The sequence below is a fragment of the Myxozyma melibiosi genome, assembly GCF_037950935.1.
Source record: "Myxozyma melibiosi strain Phaff 52-87 chromosome Unknown BZA70scaffold_3, whole genome shotgun sequence".
Classification (NCBI taxonomy): Eukaryota; Fungi; Ascomycota; class Lipomycetes; order Lipomycetales; family Lipomycetaceae; genus Myxozyma; species Myxozyma melibiosi.
Window position 1 is genome coordinate 424,565 of NW_027042917.1, and position 20,046 is coordinate 444,610.

Sequence of the window (20,046 nt, forward strand, 5' to 3'; positions counted from 1 at the left end):
AATTTGCATACAACACTGCATATCATGCTACCTGCAACACTATGTGCAACGCTACACTAGTGGAGGATGATAGGAATACCATCAACACATATACACAACACCACACACGACAAGGAATCTGAGGAACAAGGAGAAGATTGAGAACACATACCCGATACCAAGTCTCTTTCTACTGTCTGTCTGCTGCCGGTCTGATTTTCACCATCTGTCATATGGTGCCTCGCTTCTGCAACTGCTTTACTCGTTGATTTCCCAAAGCACTGCTCTGCTTGTGGGAGAAAATGAATACTCTGCTAAAAAAAACCGAGCTACTGCTCTAGTTCGGTATTACCTCTCTGCTGATCATCATCTTTTTTCCCTTTTCTTCTTTTCTTTTTTTTCTTGGTCATAACTGTAACTGCCTACTGTTATGACTGTTACTGTCTTTTATATGATTCTCATTCAATAGCAACGGCTTGCTACTTTCTCGGTACTTTACTCTTTCAATAAATTAACTTGTATAATTATAAAAACTGCCTATAATGCGTAGAAGTATCTACCGCGTAGTATCTATTTCGAGATGCAAGGCAACATCAGCTCTGAAACTCCCGTATTGCACGTAACGTCTAGCGCATAGATCAGATAGAAGCTTATGTATTTAACTTCCACGCGTAATCCATTCAATCGCCAGATACTTCGGGCTATCTTTTTTAAATCTTTGATTCAAGCTCTACATATGATAATTGTGGGACAGTGCACGCACTCTACATCTAGTAAGGCAACCTTTCCTCTGTATTTTGACCCGCTAGATAGTAGAACAAGTACAAAAGATCTTTTAAACCCTTTCAAAATGACCAGCGCGATATAAGCGACTAAATATGATGAAAACTGCTACACTACCAAATGATCAACACCTTAAAGAAACAGCAACAAAAAAGGACTCTAAAACCTGCATTCAGATACCAGTTTCTGTCCTTTCTTCTGCGTCTGTGTTCTCATTAAATCGCTGCGCATCTCTTTTCCCTCGCTCGACGTCCATGTAATAGAATATGGGAATGGAGAGAAGCAGTAACAAGAACAAGAAATAGAATGTATACCGAATGTTGTGGGTGCGATCGGTGATCATGGCAGTTACAGTCGGTCCCACTATTGAAGAGCCCTTGTCGGTTACCGCATAGAGGGAAAAGAATGTCGATTCCTTTCCAGGAGGGATCAGCATTGAGAAGACCGATCGGCATACGCTACTCATTCCGCCCAGCGACATGCCGTAGACGGCTGCGAGGAGATAGATTTCCCACGCATGGTGTAGTCCAAGCTTGTCAGTCATGAAACCTAACAAACCGTAGGCTGGAATTAATGCCGTCACTGCGACTATGATCACAATGACCTTGTTTGGTGGGATCATCAGATACTGCTGAACATATCTAGAAAACACAACTGCACCAATCATGCCAAACACCATGGTGATAATTCCCACGATCGCTAACGCTGCTGGCGCCATATTAAGCTCTGTGCGCGCAAATAAGATGGCAGTCGCATTGATCGTCGTAGCACTGTCCGACAAGATAAACCAGCCAGCAAGATAGAGTCCGACGTCGCGCAGTTTGCGCACTTCTTTTGCGGTCTTCCATATTGTGCGCCAGCCATAGACCACGTATTGATACAGTTCACTGTCTTTTCCGTTCATATGCATCTTCGGACCCGGCCGTGGGCGCATGAAAAGTGCGACTGGAATTGTGAATACTAACCACCACACTCCTATTAGAAATAAGACGAGTCGGATCGATAAAGAACTCGAGCCCATGGCCGCCACTATTATGATTCCGACAGTCTGTACAATAAAAGCAGACAAGTATCCACTAGCTATTCCCAGTCCGCTTAGCTTGCTGGATACTTCTGCTGCTTTTTCGGCTTCGCTGTCGCTCAGCTGATGATCGAAATACTGTCGAGACTCAGGCTCCACCGTATCAAGCGGGAAAGACTCAAACGAGATCTGCCCTTCTTCTTGATCTGTGCTTCCCAGTCCGGTGCCAGCCGGTTTCGGTAGAACTGGTGAATCGGACGACTCTGTTCGCGCGAGTGTTACACTTGAGGATGTCGAGCCGCGAGCGGCCGGGCTTTCGAGGGTGGAATAATTGTCGCCGTCGCTATCCATTATGTCTGGGTGGTTGCGGACAAGCACCGGCAAGAACGCATTTCCGCAGACAGCTACAGCACCAAAAGATATCTAGATTGAAGAAAATGTACGTGAGCATTCAAGATCGACGGTGGGGTGGATATGGAGTGATTGCGTACGTTCCCAAGAATAGTCAAGAAGGCAGCGAAGTAATAGGCTTTTGACACAGCTGTTATTAGCAACATGGCTGATATACCTCCGAGACATGAAAATGCTAGTAGAAGCCGTTTTCGATAGTGTCCTGTACGTCGCGTTAGTCAAAGCCGGAGCAACTCAGAAATGGATATGCTTTCGCCATACCTCTGTCGGCAGCACCGCTCATGGAAATAACGACGACTGCTTGCAGAAAGACACTTATTGAGAAGGTGTATAGTGCGAAGCTCGCCGGGTCAACGTAGATTCCAAGCGCTGACACCACGCACCTGGAGTCGCCAGGAATCGGAACAACACCACCGTCGCCTGCCTCGTTTGTCGATTCGGAATGGCATAGGACGCTGTGATCGCTGGTCAACACCGAGTTGTCTCGCGCGTACTGCTCCAGCAGTATTGGAAGATAGACGCTGACGGCAGCGACTGTGAACGGCTCAGTTGCAAACGCAAACGAGAGCCAGCCGAGGATCTCTTTCTTCGAAGTAGATCTGCTGTCTAGTTGGGAATAAGTCGAGAAAGACGTTTGGATCGGCCGCAGAGTCAGCTCGTCGTCCTCTCTCTCGCGAGGTTGTGACGCTTCATTTTCGGCTGTACTATTTGCTGCCTGATCGCCATTCGTATCCGACAGCGGGTGATATCCATACGCCATCCTGTGTTTGCCTATCGGAAAATGAATCGATAAGAGCGGTCGAAGTGCATGGACCTGCCGGAGCCTCGGAGAACCGAGAAGCGGTACAAGGCCCGCGCTATTGATCGCCACCAAATCCGTCTAGCATTGGTTTAGGGTTTAAATAGCCGATTTGGGCTATCAAGAAGATTAATCACCGGAAGCAGAATGTTGCTTTTGTGGGTGATGAACAGTAACAGCAGTATTAAAAGCGATTTTAGTGTGTAAAAAAGATAGATTGAATGAAATGCATGTAAAGGTCATATATTTATCGTGTAAGTATCACGTCGCGCCTGCTGAAATACTCCCGCATTGATTGTCCTCCCTTTCAAAAACTCCTGTATAGATCACTCTATCCTAATCGAGGTCCAAGCTTATATCCTCTTCGTCCTCTTGTCCCGGCTTCTCATAGCGCGCCGTTCTTAGGATAGCGTCTGCCTTTCTGGCGATGAGCATCTTGGCTTGCAAATTCATTCGTGCGTTGTTGATATCAACTTGCAGCTTGTCCTTGATAATCTGCTTGATATCTGCGCTTAGCCCTGGAAAATATTGTCTTTCAAGAGCTAAGACAGACGCAGGATCACATTTTGCACGAACTTCGAAAAAATTGGCGTTGTACTCGTCTAGCGAATCGTCGTCCTCGATATCAAACACGCCCGCTTTAGACCCAGGAATTTCCGATGCTGAAGAGCCTTTTTTTCTAAAGTCATCCTGGCGTAGCATAGAAGAATCTGGACTTGGTAAATATTCCCCGCCCATATACTTGGCGAACTTGCCCAGTGTCGAATCGAATTCATTCATACTCGATGAGGCCTGTCCTGGACGCACATCGCCAACAATGCCCGTCCAGCTGCTTTTGGCAGCGCCTTTCATTGTAGGACCAACCCTGCTCGTACCAACTTTTTTGTATAGAGGTCCGCCCCGCAATCTCAGATATGTTTTCAGCTTGAAGAGATGTTCATCCACCTGTCTCTGGCCGCCGCTGAACTTGTCTTCTTCGGACACAAAGTTGGGAAGGCCGTACAGCGCAAACTGGTCTTCCTCGTCTATAAATGGCTGCGCCCCCGTCTGGTCATATTGCGAACCCCAGAAACTCATGATCGATTATAGTGAAGATGGATCTGCGAGCAAGCGGAAAGTCTGAGAGATGAGAAGAGCGACGAGGTCACTCATTGTGGGAGAAGGGGGAAGGGATGGGATGAGCCGCAGGCGCAAGTGCGGCTTTCCCTGAGTCTTCCGGGCGATTTTGGCCTCGAGCTTCTCGATGGAAACTCAATCAACACGGTTTATGCTGGTCTATTTAGATAATTCAAGCTATTCAGGCTCATTATCTCGAAGGCGATTGACTACTGAAGTTGCTCTAGGCTTTTGCTTCGGCCCATCTGATGTTCTTTGACCACATCACTGCGGGTGCCTGTCTACTTGCTCTGCTCATAGTTACCATCTTGCTGGTAATTGCTATGCTGTCCTTGATTCGATCGTACGTGGATGATCCGGTACAGCACCCAGATGGTGCATCTGCTATGTTTGTCTTAGGATCTGGTGCGTTCAGATGTCTCAATCTCACTCAATCATACTATAACGACAGCTACTGACATCCGGCTGACGATAATAGGAGGACATACCACCGAACTTCTCAGTATCGTCAATGATCTCCGGTTTGAGAAATATCCGAATCGAACGTGGGTTTCATTTTCCGGAGATTCACTTTCAATAGTACGTGCTATGGATCTTGAGCAAAAGAAAAGAGACGAGGCGCAAGATACGAAATCGGGCAAGTCAGTTGGATCAATGACTTCAGTACATCTACCTCGCGCAAGAACGGTCGGACAATCATATTTTACTAGCATTTTTACAACATTGATATGTGCTTTACAGTGTTTATATACTGTATACAACGTGCGCCCGGATCTTGTAAGCTCGCGCAGCTCCTTCTTTGAACCTTTGAGATAAGATAGCTTACATTTGCTTTTCCCAGATTATATGCAACGGCCCAGGCAGTTGTGTTCCGATATGCTTTGCAGCACTGCTGCTTCGCGTATGTACTTTCTGAAGCTTTTTATTGAACATCCGCTCGTCGATACTCAAACACTTGCTAACAACATAAACATCATACAGGCACTTGGACTCTCCAGAGGAAGGATAGTCTACGTCGAATCTCTGGCTCGTGTCAACTCTTTATCACTGACGGGAAAAATGCTATACTATGTTGTGGATCGCTTTATTGTGCAATGGCCGCAGCTGGCCGAGCAGTACGAAGGCGCCGAGTATGTCGGTCTGATAGCATAGATCTGCAATCACGCTTGTCGAAGATAGCGAATCCGCTTATTTCTGGTCTACTTTTGCTGTCTGGTCGCGAATCAGAATAGACAGACAGAGTAATGTAAATGCATATCGTCAAAAGCCATGCTATCTACTACCCCTCTCATCGCCTCACAGTTGAAGAAGAGAACCCAAGGGCAAAACTGATCCGATTCGAATATACGGGCTAAGCTGGCTATCTGATTACAAATATATTAGTAACACACAGACGAAACCGAAAAATCAAACCGACACTGCTGGTTCGGTTTAAAGTTCAGTTACCCTAGCAACAAACAACAACGGCCTCTCGCCTCACGGGAAAACAAAAACATACTCACCGCGTTGTCTTTGCACACACGTTCTCTGCAATATTTTCCACATCCGCGTCGTCGTCACGTCTTTCAGTGTTTTTGTGAATTGAAAGCTGGCGTGAATATAGTATACTTCTGTGATTTAGGAGTACGCGACAATCATGGCGAACGTCAGAGCCGCGATGAACTGGGTGTTTGACGCGAATGGCCTCGACGAAACTACGATTGATGAGAAGTTACGCCAGGAAGGAATAGATATATCTTATGGTATGATTTTGAGCTGTTTGGTTTTATTACGTGGTGCGAGTAATAATCTAACGTTATGTTTCCATCAAGACAATCTTCCAGACAGTCCGGCGCCGGCAGCTTGGGCACTGCAAGCTCTGCCTGCATTCATCACCGGCACCCCGAAACCCAAGAAATGGATCTCAAATCACGATGTTGAGGATATGGAAGTAGATGGAGAACAAGGCAACAATAATGTCGGGGAGGAAGAGCCTCTACTATTCGATGAACAATTTTATCGCGACCTAGATCAACAGAAGCCACAGTCACAGCCAAACATACAACCTCGAGTCGAGCCACAGCATCAGCAGCAGCAACCAGGCGTTTTCCGTCCTAAGGAGTCATTGCGGAGTAATCTGTTGCGCAAGTTGGCCAAAACAGCGGTGAGCGAGCCGGAAAAGGAGAATCGAAACCCGGATGGTGTCTTGCAGCAACCTCAGCTTCCAACTCAGAACGGACCAAAATCATTAGCGAACGATACTTTAGGATCAGTCGTTCCGAGTCTAGATACTCCTACACGACTTCCACACAATAACACGCGCAGTCGGCAGCCTCAGCCTGCTGGCATACTACGCACCCCCGGCACAGCTACATCAAAAAAGGTTGTCTCGTTCGCCCCAGCTGAAGGAGGAGGCCCGGTAGACGAATTAGCGACTAAAGGACTACGAATCAGATCTGGCCTTCCCCGCAATTTTCCGGGAAAGTTTCCGAGTCCGTGGACACCGAAAAGTGTGATCGATCGGCTCGACTTGGCTGATACGCCCACGACCTCATTCGCACGAAGGGCAGAGATTGAGAGGCAGAAACAGGAAGCTGAAGTATCGAAATTGAAGCCAGAGAGTGAAAGTAAGGCTGGCCCTACGACGAAACAAACGAAGGCACATCACCAAAAATCTAGGCGAAAGTCTTTCAGTGAAGCAGAGACGAAACAATTGACCTACGTTTTCGAGACATTAGCAAGTAACAATCAGGGACTAGAGGCTCTGCTTACGCAGAAGGTGATCTCAAATGCTCAACAGGGGGCGCAATCAAACACAGTATCTGAAGAGGCCGAGTATTGGCGCAAGAAGTATGAAGAAGCAGAAGAAGAGAAGAACGAAACCATCAAGCTTATGGAAGAGAGTCAGCAGCATATGGATATGCTGCTCATTCACGCCAAGGAAAAGGAGCAGCAGATAGCAGAACTGCGACGTCAACTTGAGCAAGAAAGGAAGAGCAATCTCGAGACGTGCATGAGAGTGCTCGAGATGCAGAAAGACATGCAGAGTTTGAAGGAAGCATCAAAGAAGGCTCTTCGAAGGAGACTGGCCGAGATTGCTGCTAAAGGACGCTGAATTTAACTCCTTTAGCAACCTAGCATCAGATTTCGTTCCCTCTTTTGTTTGCCTTTTGTTTTTTAGTTCATGCTGGCCTTGTATGTTTTTTAGATAGTTCAGTGGGTTTGGAAGGCGTTGGATGTTTCTTTGTGTATCTTAGTTAGTCAAGATGAGTGTATAGTAGAATAATGACATGAATTCTTAATCGTCATAGTCCTTCAGTTGCTCTTTTCGGTAGTAATCTACTGATGCTCGAATCTGCAAAAATCCGTGGGATTAGGGTACGGGTAGAGCTCTGTCCCGTCGGTCGATGTAGAATTATTCTCAAATTTCCAATTTGATTGTTTATCGCGAAACCAAGCAGAGGAAGTGCATTTGATTCGAAAATGGGTATTCTGTATGATCGCACTGCTGATACTTTACTGTTCAAGTCTACACTGGTCATCATTGCTAACGCGCGACAATAGTGAGAAAATCAACTCTATCCAAGAGGAGCTAAATCGGACGCAGAAGAATAAAGCCACTGAGTACCATATCGTGAGTCTCCAGCACCTTCTGCTATTCCAGAATGAAATGTGCTCGGTATATTAACATCTCTGAAGGGTTTACTGAAAGGCAAGCTTGCGCGATACAGAGCACAACTTCTTGAACCCACACCAGGCGGCTCGTCAGGCGGAGGCCAGGGCTTTGAAGTACAAAAGAGCGGAGGTAAGTCACAAGAGTGGTGGATGCGGGCACTGACAGATTTACGGTATACTGACATTTTGTTTTTATTTTTGTGCTTTAGATGCACGAATAGCGCTTATTGGTTTCCCGTCGGTGGGAAAATCTAGTTTACTATCAAAGATCACAAAGACAAAGTCCGAGGTGGCTAGTTATGCGTTCACGACCTTGACTTCGGTGCCGGTATGTTTCTCTTCTTTTATATTTTGGGTACGAAGAGTTGAGGCGGTTCCGAGCGGGGCTGATGACGAGTGCGATAGGGCGTGTTGGAGTATAACGGAGCAGAGCTCCAAATTCTTGATCTTCCTGGTATTATCCAGGGTGCTAGTGAAGGTAAAGGTCGTGGTCGCCAGGTTATCGCCACTGCAAAGACATCAGATTTGATTCTCATGATTCTCGACGCCACAAAAGGCGGTGATCAACGCGCGATTCTCGAGCGCGAGTTGGAAGCGGTCGGTATTAGGCTCAACAAGGAGCCTCCCAACATTTACTTCAAGGTGAAGAAAGCCGGCGGGCTAAAGTTCAACTCTACCGCGCCACCAAAGCATCTGGATGAGAAGATCGTCGGGAGTATTTTGCGGGACTACAAGATTCACAATGCGGAGGTGTTGGTCCGTGACGAGAACTGCACGGTTGAGGATTTTATCGATGTGATCAATGCATCGCACAGATCGTATATCAAGTGTCTGTATGCGTACAACAAGATTGATTCTGTGTCGCTCGAAGAGGTTGATAGATTGGCTAGACAGCCATACACCGTCGTCATTAGTTGCGAATTGGATCTAGGTCTGGATGATCTGGTGGAAAGAATCTGGGAGGATCTCTCTCTATTGCGGATATTCACCAAGCGGTATGTTCTGCTTTTTCTTTTCTGGTTTTATATAAGACATATGAAGTTTTACGTACTAATTTGTTTAATATCCAGCCGCGGTGAACAAGTCAAGTTCGATGACCCGATGGTCGTCCGAAGCAACTCGTCGGTCGAGAACGTATGCGACTCGATCCACCGATCGATCAAGGACAAATTCAGATACGCTTTAGTCTGGGGAGCTAGTGTGAAGTACAGTCCGCAAAAGTGCGGCCTGAGTCATATGGTTGCGGATGAGGATGTTGTTTCGATAGTTACAAAATAATTGAGGTGGACTATTAGTATTATTCTGTTAGTATTATTCTGGGTTTTGGAGGTGTTTTTCTTCACTGTGAATGAATCTTGGTAATCTACTATATAACAGTCAACAAAATTATCAGCAATATTCAATGCACTTTGTAAACGGATCGTAGACTAATTACAATATCCTTAGAATCTACAGCTACAGAATTTTATGGTTTCAATATCAAAAGTCCCAACGCGTCCACCCCACTGACCAGCACGGAACACTACAAATATATTTCTTTCAATCCACCAAAACCAGCCTGCAGCACACCACAGGCTTTGGCGGGCATCAACAAATATGCTTCGATTTTTCAACTCAAAGGAGGAGAGCCCATCGTATTTTGCTGGAAGTAAGCGGAAACGTGGGGAACAGGAAGAAGAGGGAGATGAGCAATTGGGTCAAACGGCTCCAGAGGCGGGTTCGGGAGAAGGTAGCTCTGCTCAGGTAGTTGGGACTATAGAGGATGACACAGAGGGGGATGAAGACGGTACGAATCAGAAGAAACGAAAGGTTGATGATATAGAGGACGGTGAGGATGAGGATGCGATTGCGTCTGACGCTGGAGACGGATTTACTGCGGACGGAAAAATCAATACTGCATTATTGGACCCGATAACAGTGGCGAAATATGAGAAGAAAAAGGCAAAGCAGAAGGAAAGGCAGGAGAAAAGGAAAGAGAAAGAGATTCTCAAACAGAAAGGCCCGGAATATAACGCTTCGTTCCGGCATACTTTGCGTCCCCAAGAATGGAGTTATATCAGGGTGAAACTGTAAGTTGTTGTGATATTCTGATTGTTGTGTGTAGCAGACGCTGATTGCATATACAGGACTCTGATTCCCGCGTCAATCTCAACCCCGATGCCAAAAGTAATCGACGTCCTGACAATCTACACAATTCTCTCGAGCGCGTTAAAGCGAAGTTTAGGCAACGTCGGCTCATCCTTCCAGCTCGACGTCCTACAAGCCTCGTCGGTCGAAAACATCGTGATCCGCGTGCCGAGCAGTAACCTCGAAGCAGCGCGGGCGGCGCTGAGCGCGTACAATGTCGACACGAATGTTCCGGCTGCGTTGGGCGGTGGTGCGAAGGCGGTTGATGGATGCGCGAGTTTGGGGGTTACGGTGGTGGGGGCCAGTTCGTTTTTGGCGGGCGTTGTGGGGCCGTCTAGGATATGGAAGCCGCCTAGTTGAGTTATCGATTGTGTAGTTACAGGGAATATATAAGTTGGACAATGTACGATTGTAGCCTGCAGAAGCAGCAACACAAATCAATTAAAATGGCAATTTACGAATGGAGAGAGCGGAAGAGAGAATGTGAACTATCTTTCTTTTTGGAATTTAAGAACTGAAGATGAGCCGGATGTGCTCACGATATTATAAGGAACAGAGAAGATAGAATATTTAACAAAGAGGAGATCCGGACTATTCCAGCTAGTAAGATAGTAAGACAAAAAAAACAAACAAAACTAGAAAAGTAAGAAGAAACTGATCGAAGACGTTGAGCAACCATAATAACAATGCGGAAAAGATAAAAAGATAAAAATCGCCAATCATTTGACTATTGACTATATCGGAAAGATTCAGAAAATCATAAAAGGTCAGCAGCGTCGCTGGATAGACCTTTTATCTATACTAAAAAGTTGGGATTAGGATGAAACGCGAAAATCAGGAAAGAAAAAAGGAACTAGACAGAACGACAAGGACACCGACAAGAAAAAGGACATGGTAGGAGAGGAAGCGAAGCGCGACACCGGTAAACAATGAGAAGAGGAAAGAGAGATAGTAGGCAAATGTCGAAATCAATCAATGACGCGTATGTGGATTTGTAATTTTTTCTCTTTTTAATCTTTCATGCTTTAACTATTCTTTTCTGAAATTTTTTTTCTTAAATATCAAGCCAAGCAATCAAAGTTACCGAGCACCGATCGCTCCAATGACACCAGTGCGTTTGGGAGGAGGTGGTGGAGGCTTCTTTGCTCCCGGAGCGGCGTTCAAACGACCCGAGCCCACGATTCCGCCGCCACCACTGAGCTTCTTCATGCTGGACTGGTAGGAAGGAGCAGAGACCGCGGCCGGACGCTCACGATCGATGGCGTCTTCTTCGTCATGCGAGTCTGCGCTGAACTGGGAGGCACGGCGCATTGAGGAGCCCGAGACCGACGCCGACTTTAGAGGTTTGGGAGGCGCGCCGTTTGCGCTCGCTCCGTTACCTTCAGAGATGACGGTGCAGTAGGGAGCGGGGAATAAGCCCGACTGGCCGGAGCTGGCGAGCTCGCCGATCCACCAGCCCGGATCGATTTCTTCGGTGACGATGACGACGTCGCCGGGGTTGAGGGTCAATTCGTCTTCGGTCTCGGCCTCGTACTTGAAGTTTGCCTTGACCATCTTCTTCTTTGAGCCGAGCGATGGTCGTGGGCCGGGAAGTGGAGGGGGTTCGGTGACGGAGCGGTTGAATTTGGGAGGGTTGATCACGGCCGAGAACTTGCCGGACGAGATCGAGGACGATAGGAGCTGCGGGGCGAATTCGATCTTGTGGGTGCGGCCCTCGCTGCCAATCTTGGAGCCGCTCTCGAAGCTGGAGGACAGGCTCTGGACCGAGGACGCGGAGGAGACGGTGGAGCGGTAAGAGGGACGACGGGGCGGGGAGTCGTCGTCGTAGGCTCTGTCGCCGAAGGATTTGATGGAGGTAGAGCGAGAGCGGTTTCCCTTGGGGGTTGAGGGGGAGCTTCTGGACCTGGATGCGTTAGCGAGTGCAGGATGGGTGAAAGATAGAGGAAGAGACATACTCGGAAATCCAGTTCTTGCGCAAGTTTTGCATGACGTCGTTGCAGCGTTCGTAGTAGTCGCATTGAGCCTCGAAGAAGTCGCAGACGTCGGAGAGCTGGTCGGATTCGGCGTCGCGGATGGCGTTCATTTTGCGGACGACGTCTTCGCCGGCCTCTTCGTATTTTATTCTCTGGGCGCGCACTTCCTCCTCGAGACGAGAGTCCTCGCGCTTGAGCTTCTGGACCTTGGAGAGAGCGGCATCGTACGCGAGACGTCTGTATTCGAGTTTCTTGCGGGCGTTCTGTGGAGAGGAGGGAGGTTAGCAGGGTTGCGCGCGACTGACGCGATAGAGCGACGGATGATAAAAATAAAAAAATAATAATAAAAATAATAAGACAGAAAGAAGATAGAACGAGAAGCACAAGCAAACGACAGATAACGAATAAACACACCTGAAAGTCCTTGAACTGCGCGATGCTCTTCTCGATACCCTCGAGGAAGTTCCTCTGAATGCGGTCGACAAAGACCTCTTGGGTCTTTGCGAGTTTCTGGTTTGCTGCACCGAGTCTGACGAGGGCCTGACCGTAGTTTGACTCCTGGACGAACTCGTCGCCGTAGATGGCCATTGCCTGGCCGAGGATGTCGATGGGCGATGCCTTCTCGAGCTCGTCCAGCTCGCGACGCTTTGCGAGGTTGCGGACGTAGATGGACATGGACTGGTGGAGACGTTCGGTGCCTTCGTAGCGCATGTTAATCTCGAACTCGAGTTCCCTGAACTCCTCGGACTCCTGGGTCTTCTGTTCCTGGCCCAGCTTCTCTGAGGTCCATTGTTTGATGCGGTCTATCTTTTTGGTCATCGACATTGTTGCGGAGGAGCAGGGAGGGCGATGAAGGGAAACGGAGGGCGAGAGGGCGGAGAGGAAGAAGGGAAGCAGGCCGCCGGAGGAAGGGGCAGCGCGGGCGGGAGCGGCGGGCGGCAGCAGCAAAGCAGCGGCGGGACCAGGACAGCAGCAGCCGGGAAGCGACCGGGTCGGTGTTTGGGCGGGTCAGACGAGTTGTCGGGTTCGCGCCGGTGTTCTCTCTTCTGCTGTCTTGTTGTCCATTCAGGACCTGTACATCTACTTCTACTTCTACTACTATCATTACTACTGCTACTACTAATATATCACTGTTCTTTATTTCTACTCCTTCTACTTCTCTTCTCTACTACCAACACAACTCACACACGCGTACTCCCGACGTTTAAAGTTCAGGGGCATCCGGCCAGACCGTCGCCCATTTAATTCTAATCACGTGACGAACTATCGGAGTCTCCGTCGTCCGTCAAGTCCGTCAGTCGGCTCGTCGGACGCTCGAAGCCGACCGGCCTCTCTTTGGTGTTCTGCCGGTGCCCTTTTTCTTCATTTTGATGGCAAAAAGACACAAAACAGAGACAAGAAAGACTCAGGCAGCGGCCAAAGCCGTCTGCTGTGGTCTTCTTAATGTTCTAGTGCTCTCAGTGTCTCGCCGGGTTCACTCAGTGGCTCTTATCGCGAGGCTTCTCTCGCTTAGCCCGAGCTCGGTGTTATCTCGACTTCTGCCCTCCTCCCCACCGCCTGCTGTTATCTCTTCACGCTCTGCTGGCATCCTCTCCTCTTCCCCACCCTCCTCTACCCTCCTCACACCCTGTACACCTTCAGCTTCCTCTTTATCGCCTGCCGGCATATCGGGCACAGTCGCCCCATCCGCGCCAGCGCTCCATTCCTTCCCTCGGGCGCATGCGACTCCGCGCAGTATTCGCATACCGCCAGATGCGCACAGGGCAGAAACACTAAAATACTCATTAGAACAATGCCCACTTCATATCTCCTCTCCAAACACCCTCAACTCACCTATATTCGCAACCTGCGCAAAGCAGATCTTGCACTCCACATTCACCACCAGCTCCTCCGGCTCTAGCGGCGGTGGTGCCTCTCTCTTCTCCACCGCAGCAACAGCCTCTGCATGCTCCTCAACCACAGCCTCCTCCACCACACCCACCCTGGCTTCACCAGCCTCTTCTCTATCTTCCTGCTCCTGCAGCATCATCGCTAACGCGTAATCCGATGTCTCCTGCGCCTGTCTGCTTTGTACAATCTCATACACCCGTCGTTCGCGCACCGCGTTGACCCGCTCCTGCTCATCCCCTTGCAGCTGTCGTAATCGCTCTTCGCGCTCCAATGCTATCTGCCGCGCCTCCTCTTGCCGTCTTCTTTCGGTCTCCTCGTCTACTGGTTGGATATCCATCACTTCAGGCTCGTCGTCGTCGTCACCTCCCTCTGCTCCTGCAATTGCGCCTACTCCCGCCCCATCCTCGTTCGCTCGCCAGCGCGGTTCCTGCCGCCGCTCAAACCGCTGCTGCTGTAATCGCCAGCGAATCGCTCGCTGGAACATCGACGTCACCGGTGACACGTAGTCTAGATTGATTTCGTAAATCTCGTTAGCCAGCCGCTTCGTCATCGTCATCCTCTTCCTCCTCCTCGACCACGTAGTTGTGTCCCTACCATCGCTAGAAATCTCCTCGGCCGTGCCCAGAGCGTTCCTCATCCGCTGCACTCTCTGCGTTCGCGCTCTGGATTGCTCAACAGCCGGTACCGCTCTCTCACCGTCCTCTTCCGCGGTCAAGCGTTCCCAGTACTCCTTGCACGGATTACAGTACATCGCCCACCGTCTGCCTTCATTCACAGTCCCTCGGCCGTCGACGTAGATATCGTATCGCCCGTTCTCGCTAACCGGCCGCCGATCCATGCAATGGCAGCACAAATCAGTCGTCGTCAGCGCGCACTGCGATTGATGATGCGCACATGTCTTTGGTCGAATAAACACCGGGAAATGACGGCTCGGCTGCACCGGCGCTGCGGCCTGCTCCTCGCTTTCTGATCTCTCTCGCTCCGCTTGCAATGCTTCCTCTTCGCGTGCCCGAATCTCGGAAAGCTCCTGCTCGTGTAATTGATTCCAGTAATCTATATTCTGTCAGCTCAACCCCTTCCCATTCATGCAGATTCGCGGAGCGCGTACCTTTACAAGCCGTGCAGTACAGCGACCACCGCATCCCCTCATTCACATTCCCCCGTCCGTCGATATAGATCATATACCGACCATCCTCCGAATGCGGACGCCGGTCCTGGCACGCACAGCACTGTCTCCGGTTCGCAAGCATGCACTCCGTCAGATGGCCACAGTAAGCCCGGTTACGACGACTGCGGGGCATCGTTCTTCAATAGCCTTGCTCTAGTTGTTTGATTCGCGTCGATGCTCTTCCTCCATCACACACCTCCGCGCCTTTGCTGATGGTCGTATTCGTTCATCTCGACATTCAGATCTGGGACCGAGATATGCCAGGGTTTTGATGATCATGTGATCTGGCGTCAGCCGTATTCTACAAACAACGCCTATTCTACACAGGCTCCATATCTTCCTACTATCTAGATACTATTACGTCGGACTCATATACATACCCTTCTTCTTCTCTATATTTTATATCTCTTGACTAGCCCTCGGCCGGCCGACTCGCACTCCGCTGCCACGTCCTGCTTCAGCTGTCTGTATAAGGGTTTCCATATTCAGAAACCCTTACAAGATGCCTGGCTTACATTCAACATTTCAACATCATCAGCAGTAGAAAAACGAGCAGTCGTCTGTATGTAGTCCAGAAGATGAACTACGCCGACGACCCAGCGATAGCTGGCTCACTATCATTCAACCTCGTCTCCAAATCCCTACGCAAGGACTCGCGAAGCGTGCATAACCGGCTCTGCTCGATCAAGAGCGACTCGGAGTTTGTGCTTGCCGTCGCAAAGGCTTATGATTTACCTCTAGTTGGTACGTGTCTGTGTGAACTGTTTTGGTCTTTTGTTATGTGTGCGGGAATGCTGATCCGCTGTGTAGCGAATGAGAGGTGTGGGCGGTGGTATATCCCACCGAAATTGATTACCGACTCGGTATACTTTAAAAGTACAGACGGCCACACTGATAACTGGGGGTTCAGCTTACGTCGACTGAATCTGCATATCATAGACCTCATAAAGTCGAGAAGCGGGTATTTCTCTTCTCATTTCTCATTTCTCTTTTCTCTGCCCTCGTGACTGACACAAGTATAAAGAATAATAATAGTAGACTCCACCCGCCGCGGCAAACGAATGCCAGACTCCCTCTCGAAAACGATCCCGATCTGGTGCGCGGTCCTAAACCGCGCCGTGTTTGGTTCCCCCGGCGACGACGGGCGCGCTCGGGCGGCGCCGGCCGGGAACGGCGCAAAGAGCGTGCATGTGCCGCCGTTGGCGGTGTCGTCGTCGGAGCGGGATCAGATCGCGGCACGGGTCGAGGGGTGGACTTGTGAGTTTTTGGTGAGTGCGGAGTGGTTCGTTACTAGCAAGACTGTGTGGGGATGCTGACGGGGATGGAAGAAATGTGGGATAGATATAGCAAGGCTTAGAAGCCAGATCGACAAGCCTCTACGGCCGATCTGGGTATACCCCGACGACTCTCTGATATTGCCGCCGCAGAAACCAGAGTACAAGGATTTCTACCCAATCGTACTGTGCACTGCATCTCGGATGGTGCTGGATGGTGCTGAGCGGCAGAGTTATACGTACGTCCAGGGTGCTGCCGACGATCATGAAGCTTGGGCATCTGTAGGTCCCACATCATATGCTGAACAGAAGAGTTGGGTGATGCTAACGCTGAGATAGGTAATCACGCCTGATGTGTTCTGGACCAACGAGGACGTGCTACTGAACGCATCAGACGCAGAAGTCGAGCATCTAATCGAGCAGAAAAGTCTAAAAGGACTACAGCCGTCTTCATCTATTCCCACTAATGTTCTCGAGACCTCTCCGATCGCGCAGACCGGCGTGTTTATCGGGCATAAAACTGGACTCCTCGAATCCTACGACGAGGTTGACGAGACGTTTCGATATATAGTCGATCTGTCGACATCGCCTACGAAAATGCCAGCACCAGCCTCTGCTGATTCCGCCAGGTTTGTGTTTCAGCATCCGGTGCCGGATGGAAAACGAGGCTCAAAGATCTTTCGCACCGTGCTTCCTTCGATACTCTCGTTCCTGACCTCGTCCGACAAGACGTTTGCCGTATCCGGCTCGGGCGCGAAGCTACTCGTTCTATGTGATCCGGGCCAGGACTTTTCAGTCGGCGCGGCGATGGCTTTATTATCTCTGTTTTATGGTGAAGACGGGGTGGTTAATGATCAGAGCAAGATGACGAGCGCGAGGATTGATAAAGAGCATGTACGCCGGAGGTTGACGTACATCATCCTGCACAACCGAGTTAATCCGAGCCGGGCGACGCTTGTCTCTGTCAACTCTGTACTGATGGGGTGGGACTAAATTGTATATAAAAATGGATACTGTATATATATGGGCGGAGGGGGTTTATGTTGTCAACCTTCTGTCTATCACAATCAATTAAGAGAAAAAATAATAGCACTAATAAATCTAAAGAAATACTGTATCCTCCACCCATATATGACATGAAACATGATAACAAATAACTGTACTAAGATATAAAGATGAAGCCCGCCCCCCAAAAGTAAAAGTAATCAAAAAAATGGAAATAGAAAGAAAAACTTAATACACCTGCAAATACTTATAAAAGAGTCCCAATCCTCAACGATGACACCATCTTTAGTGATTTTTTTTCTTTGGTTTTTCTTATATGTTATTGCGGCGATTCAGTTTGCGCATGTATATGTACCGTCCAACATAAATCTTCGGGGTTTCCATCGACACGTAGACGGCGAATTAACGCATAACGAACCGTCTGCGAGGGGGTTAAGAAATAAAGAAAAGAAAAGAAAAGAAATGCTTGTCACAACACAAGACTCAGATCACCAAACACCACATTTTGCTTAAGATAATAGAGAAAAAAGAGAAAAGAGAAAATTGAATTGGAGCTGTAGCGCGCGAGGCGGGTTATTTACAGCTCGATTCTGGCTTGTCGTCTGTGCATGACGATCTGGCAGCCGCAGAAAGCGAGGAAAACCTGGAGGAGGGTGTTAGATAGGTGATTGAGGGTGGAAGTCATGGCATCTGATGATGAGGAAGAGGGATGGACATACCGCGTAGATGACAGCACCGCCGAACAAGTTGACGGCAACACTATATGAGGTGAGGTTAGCATATTTGAAGTTGATGTGATTCCGCCAAACTCGCAATGAGCTGCATCAAACAGTCGTCTTAAACAGTACGAAACAGCAAAAGCGATGCCGATAGTTTGAAGGGAGATAGAGGCGAGGGGCACTTACGGCTGGCCAGCTGGGGGGTCCTCAGTGCTGCCGAGGAAGGCCTCAGTGCCGCCCAAGAAGAAGCCGGCGATGGCGCAAAGGATGACGATTCCGAAGACGGAGAGGACGGTGCAGCACCAGGCGTATCCGAGCTAGATGGGGGGAGAGAGTGGTATCAGCATTCCATCCTAATCTGTGTTTGGGCTAGGGGGGGTGACAATGGAGAGACGGTCGAGGCAGTCGTGGAGGGTGTTGAAAGAGGGGGGTCGATGGAGTACATACAGAAACAACGGGCTTCATGGTGATCTAGATGAGTTGGAAGGAAGTGGAGTGAAGGGGAGTGGTGGAGGGATGATGATGGGAACAGAAGAAGAGGAAAAGAGACGAAGCAGACAACGACGATACGGCAACAACGCTAAGCGTCGATTTTTCAGTGCGAGGTTATCTAAAAGCCGTGGGTTTAGAGAGTTGTGCACTTAAGTACAGAAGCACGTGAGAGATATGCCGCAGCCTGCACTGCTCCCTGCGCGGCCAGGCCATGGCCGTCGCCGGAGAGAGTCGGCAGATCGCTACAGAGCAGCCATTCTTTATTGATCAAACCAGCACCTCTGCTGAAGCTGCTCGCGCGGTCTGCTGCTGCCCAAAGCCGACGATAGCTGGCCGAAGGGCGGTTCGCGGCGGCCGGGTAAAGGCTGGCCGATAAGAACGCTGCAGGGCAGCACGAAGCTTATTGGCCGGCATGGAGAACACGTGACGGGAAGACAGATAGGGCATAAGTGAGGAAACACGTGGTGCAGGCTGTCTGCGAACGTATATTAAGGGTTTTGTTGAGCGTATATTTAGTACTGTGCGCGGCCGTGCAGCCGCCGAGAGGCAGGTCACTGTTCGTGGTGCAGTAAAGACTGCAATTGCTGATGAGCTACTTGATTATTCTGAGTACTATTTCTCTATTTCTATTGTATATATATTGTATATATATTGTATATATAAACACACACAGCACAACAGCAGGTGTTCAGGCGAGGACATAAGGTTTAAGTTCAGCGTGCCTGCAGCACTAGTCAGGAACGGCGCAACGATCTGCTCAGCAAATCTCGCCTGGGCTCCTTTTCAAACCACCGCCTCGCCTCGTCTTGCTTTGTTTTCCTCCCCACGTTCATTCTTCCTGCCTCCTCCTTCCTTTCTGCTCCTTCGTTTCTTTTTCCCTGCTCTGCTTTTCATTCTACTCCTCTTATATTTAAATATATATCCTCTTCTACCGACCTCACCTCCTCTCGCGGTCCTCTCTCCGCGTCCTCCTCCACCGTCCTCCAGTTTTTCTCATCTCCTCACCACACTCTTTTCTTTCTCCTCCCTGCTTCAACAGTCCAATCTCCAACCTCTCTATACATTTCTATGGCACTAGCTGCCTTTTAACGCGTTCTCGTCTCCCTTTCATCAACTCTTGTCGCGCGCGTTCGTGTTCCTTCACCGACGCGTCACTGCCACTGCTGATTCAGGTGAGTGTCCTTTCTTCCATTTTCTTCAATCGTCGAGCATTCAAACTTGCTTAAGAGTTATCGTTCACAAATACCTAACTATCTTCATCTCTCAGTCAGTGACATTCATCATCCTCACATCCTCGCTGGTCGATCAATGCGTGCTAGATTGCGCTCTCTCTGCCTCTCTCGCATCTGAGCCGCCGGTGATTTCCATACAGCAAAAAAGACAGACTCCAGATCTGCCTTTTCTTATACACACGTTACGCCCTCTTAGCTTTATATACTCCGCTTTATATACTCCGCAGACATCTCGCACAGCTGAGCTTAAAAAGCTCGTCCTTCTCTCTGCCGAGCCTCAAACCACCTCGACCATCTCGTCCTTCCGGTTCCAGAACGACTCCCGCCCCCTTTAGCCGCGCGCCTGTCTTTATTTCTTAATTCAGCTCAACCACGTGCTGGATTAATATCGAACACGGTCTCG

The 20,046-nt window shown here is 49.2% G+C and overlaps 10 protein-coding genes across 10 annotated transcripts; 5 read left to right on the top strand and 5 right to left on the bottom strand.

Moving 5' to 3' along the window:
- Positions 1-494: 494 nt before the first annotated feature.
- BZA70DRAFT_275973 (autophagy-related protein 22) lies at positions 495-3,044 on the bottom strand. The gene is made up of 3 exons (XM_064912229.1): positions 2,456-3,044; positions 2,275-2,396; positions 495-2,206 (listed from the first exon to the last, which is right to left on the bottom strand). The coding sequence occupies exons 1-3, from the start codon at positions 2,952-2,954 to the stop codon at positions 935-937; spliced, it is 1,893 nt and encodes a 630-aa protein (XP_064769218.1). The 5' UTR covers positions 2,955-3,044; the 3' UTR covers positions 495-934.
- A 151-nt stretch (positions 3,045-3,195) lies between these two features.
- BZA70DRAFT_275974 (uncharacterized protein) lies at positions 3,196-4,141 on the bottom strand. Its single transcript, XM_064912230.1, has one exon. It carries the CDS (start codon positions 4,068-4,070, stop codon positions 3,330-3,332), a length of 741 nt encoding a protein of 246 aa, XP_064769219.1. The 5' UTR covers positions 4,071-4,141; the 3' UTR covers positions 3,196-3,329.
- A 101-nt stretch (positions 4,142-4,242) lies between these two features.
- BZA70DRAFT_275975 (putative asparagine linked glycosylation protein) lies at positions 4,243-5,498 on the top strand. Its single transcript, XM_064912231.1, has 4 exons — positions 4,243-4,514; positions 4,588-4,886; positions 4,951-5,010; positions 5,091-5,498. The coding sequence occupies exons 1-4, from the start codon at positions 4,358-4,360 to the stop codon at positions 5,259-5,261; spliced, it is 687 nt and encodes a 228-aa protein (XP_064769220.1). The 5' UTR covers positions 4,243-4,357; the 3' UTR covers positions 5,262-5,498.
- On the top strand, positions 5,456-7,396 carry BZA70DRAFT_275977 (uncharacterized protein). Its single transcript, XM_064912232.1, has 3 exons — positions 5,456-5,473; positions 5,556-5,851; positions 5,921-7,396. The coding sequence occupies exons 2-3, from the start codon at positions 5,746-5,748 to the stop codon at positions 7,201-7,203; spliced, it is 1,389 nt and encodes a 462-aa protein (XP_064769221.1). The 5' UTR covers positions 5,456-5,473; positions 5,556-5,745; the 3' UTR covers positions 7,204-7,396.
- A 5-nt stretch (positions 7,397-7,401) lies between these two features.
- BZA70DRAFT_275978 (P-loop containing nucleoside triphosphate hydrolase protein) lies at positions 7,402-9,169 on the top strand. Its single transcript, XM_064912233.1, has 6 exons — positions 7,402-7,582; positions 7,653-7,722; positions 7,788-7,893; positions 7,973-8,091; positions 8,169-8,758; positions 8,834-9,169. Exons 1-6 carry the CDS (start codon positions 7,572-7,574, stop codon positions 9,039-9,041), a joined length of 1,104 nt encoding a protein of 367 aa, XP_064769222.1. The 5' UTR covers positions 7,402-7,571; the 3' UTR covers positions 9,042-9,169.
- Positions 9,170-9,175: 6 nt separating this feature from the next.
- Positions 9,176-10,610, top strand: BZA70DRAFT_126542 (uncharacterized protein). Its single transcript, XM_064909536.1, has 2 exons — positions 9,176-9,832; positions 9,890-10,610. The coding sequence occupies exons 1-2, from the start codon at positions 9,360-9,362 to the stop codon at positions 10,248-10,250; spliced, it is 834 nt and encodes a 277-aa protein (XP_064769223.1). The 5' UTR covers positions 9,176-9,359; the 3' UTR covers positions 10,251-10,610.
- A 360-nt stretch (positions 10,611-10,970) lies between these two features.
- BZA70DRAFT_236611 (uncharacterized protein) lies at positions 10,971-12,682 on the bottom strand (the record flags this gene model as incomplete). Its single annotated transcript, XM_064910382.1, has 3 exons — positions 10,971-11,615; positions 11,842-12,126; positions 12,278-12,682. The coding sequence occupies 3 exons, from the start codon at positions 12,680-12,682 to the stop codon at positions 10,971-10,973; spliced, it is 1,335 nt and encodes a 444-aa protein (XP_064769224.1).
- A 306-nt stretch (positions 12,683-12,988) lies between these two features.
- Positions 12,989-15,164, bottom strand: BZA70DRAFT_275982 (uncharacterized protein). Its single transcript, XM_064912234.1, has 4 exons — positions 14,862-15,164; positions 14,348-14,806; positions 13,697-14,260; positions 12,989-13,635 (listed from the first exon to the last, which is right to left on the bottom strand). Exons 1-4 carry the CDS (start codon positions 15,052-15,054, stop codon positions 13,484-13,486), a joined length of 1,368 nt encoding a protein of 455 aa, XP_064769225.1. The 5' UTR covers positions 15,055-15,164; the 3' UTR covers positions 12,989-13,483.
- Positions 15,165-15,277: 113 nt separating this feature from the next.
- BZA70DRAFT_275985 (tRNA A64-2'-O-ribosylphosphate transferase) lies at positions 15,278-17,234 on the top strand. Its single transcript, XM_064912235.1, has 5 exons — positions 15,278-15,665; positions 15,732-15,882; positions 15,946-16,189; positions 16,250-16,477; positions 16,535-17,234. Exons 1-5 carry the CDS (start codon positions 15,500-15,502, stop codon positions 17,186-17,188), a joined length of 1,443 nt encoding a protein of 480 aa, XP_064769226.1. The 5' UTR covers positions 15,278-15,499; the 3' UTR covers positions 17,189-17,234.
- A 543-nt stretch (positions 17,235-17,777) lies between these two features.
- BZA70DRAFT_288579 (uncharacterized protein) lies at positions 17,778-18,384 on the bottom strand (the record flags this gene model as incomplete). The annotated part of the gene is made up of 4 exons (XM_064914044.1): positions 17,778-17,843; positions 17,920-17,959; positions 18,106-18,236; positions 18,367-18,384. The coding sequence occupies 4 exons, from the start codon at positions 18,382-18,384 to the stop codon at positions 17,778-17,780; spliced, it is 255 nt and encodes an 84-aa protein (XP_064769227.1).
- Positions 18,385-20,046: the final 1,662 nt, after the last annotated feature.

Excerpts from the sequence above, each read along its gene's own strand:
- BZA70DRAFT_275975 (XM_064912231.1), top strand. The coding sequence starts at position 4,358 with ATGTTCTTTGACCACATCACTGCGGGTGCCTGTCTACTTGCTCTGCTC. Across the intron at positions 4,887-4,950 it reads ACAACGTGCGCCCGGATCTT|ATTATATGCAACGGCCCAGG; the intron begins GTAAGCTCGCGC and ends TGCTTTTCCCAG. Across the intron at positions 5,011-5,090 it reads TTGCAGCACTGCTGCTTCGC|GCACTTGGACTCTCCAGAGG; the intron begins GTATGTACTTTC and ends AACATCATACAG.
- BZA70DRAFT_275973 (XM_064912229.1), bottom strand. The coding sequence starts at position 2,954 with ATGGCGTATGGATATCACCCGCTGTCGGATACGAATGGCGATCAGGCA. Across the intron at positions 2,397-2,455 it reads GAGCGGTGCTGCCGACAGAG|GACACTATCGAAAACGGCTT; the intron begins GTATGGCGAAAG and ends CGCGACGTACAG. Across the intron at positions 2,207-2,274 it reads TCTTGACTATTCTTGGGAAC|ATATCTTTTGGTGCTGTAGC; the intron begins GTACGCAATCAC and ends TCTTCAATCTAG.
- BZA70DRAFT_275974 (XM_064912230.1), bottom strand. The coding sequence starts at position 4,070 with ATGAGTTTCTGGGGTTCGCAATATGACCAGACGGGGGCGCAGCCATTT.
- BZA70DRAFT_275978 (XM_064912233.1), top strand. Across the intron at positions 7,894-7,972 it reads TGAAGTACAAAAGAGCGGAG|ATGCACGAATAGCGCTTATT; the intron begins GTAAGTCACAAG and ends TTTGTGCTTTAG. Across the intron at positions 8,092-8,168 it reads CGACCTTGACTTCGGTGCCG|GGCGTGTTGGAGTATAACGG; the intron begins GTATGTTTCTCT and ends CGAGTGCGATAG.
- BZA70DRAFT_275985 (XM_064912235.1), top strand. The coding sequence starts at position 15,500 with ATGAACTACGCCGACGACCCAGCGATAGCTGGCTCACTATCATTCAAC. Across the intron at positions 15,666-15,731 it reads TTATGATTTACCTCTAGTTG|CGAATGAGAGGTGTGGGCGG; the intron begins GTACGTGTCTGT and ends TCCGCTGTGTAG. Across the intron at positions 16,478-16,534 it reads ATCATGAAGCTTGGGCATCT|GTAATCACGCCTGATGTGTT; the intron begins GTAGGTCCCACA and ends ACGCTGAGATAG.
- BZA70DRAFT_275982 (XM_064912234.1), bottom strand. The coding sequence starts at position 15,054 with ATGCCCCGCAGTCGTCGTAACCGGGCTTACTGTGGCCATCTGACGGAG. Across the intron at positions 14,261-14,347 it reads CGAGGAGATTTCTAGCGATG|ACTACGTGTCACCGGTGACG; the intron begins GTAGGGACACAA and ends AAATCAATCTAG. Across the intron at positions 13,636-13,696 it reads TGCGCAGGTTGCGAATATAG|TGTTTCTGCCCTGTGCGCAT; the intron begins GTGAGTTGAGGG and ends TGAGTATTTTAG.
- BZA70DRAFT_126542 (XM_064909536.1), top strand. The coding sequence starts at position 9,360 with ATGCTTCGATTTTTCAACTCAAAGGAGGAGAGCCCATCGTATTTTGCT. Across the intron at positions 9,833-9,889 it reads AGTTATATCAGGGTGAAACT|GACTCTGATTCCCGCGTCAA; the intron begins GTAAGTTGTTGT and ends TTGCATATACAG.
- BZA70DRAFT_275977 (XM_064912232.1), top strand. The coding sequence starts at position 5,746 with ATGGCGAACGTCAGAGCCGCGATGAACTGGGTGTTTGACGCGAATGGC. Across the intron at positions 5,852-5,920 it reads AGGAATAGATATATCTTATG|ACAATCTTCCAGACAGTCCG; the intron begins GTATGATTTTGA and ends GTTTCCATCAAG.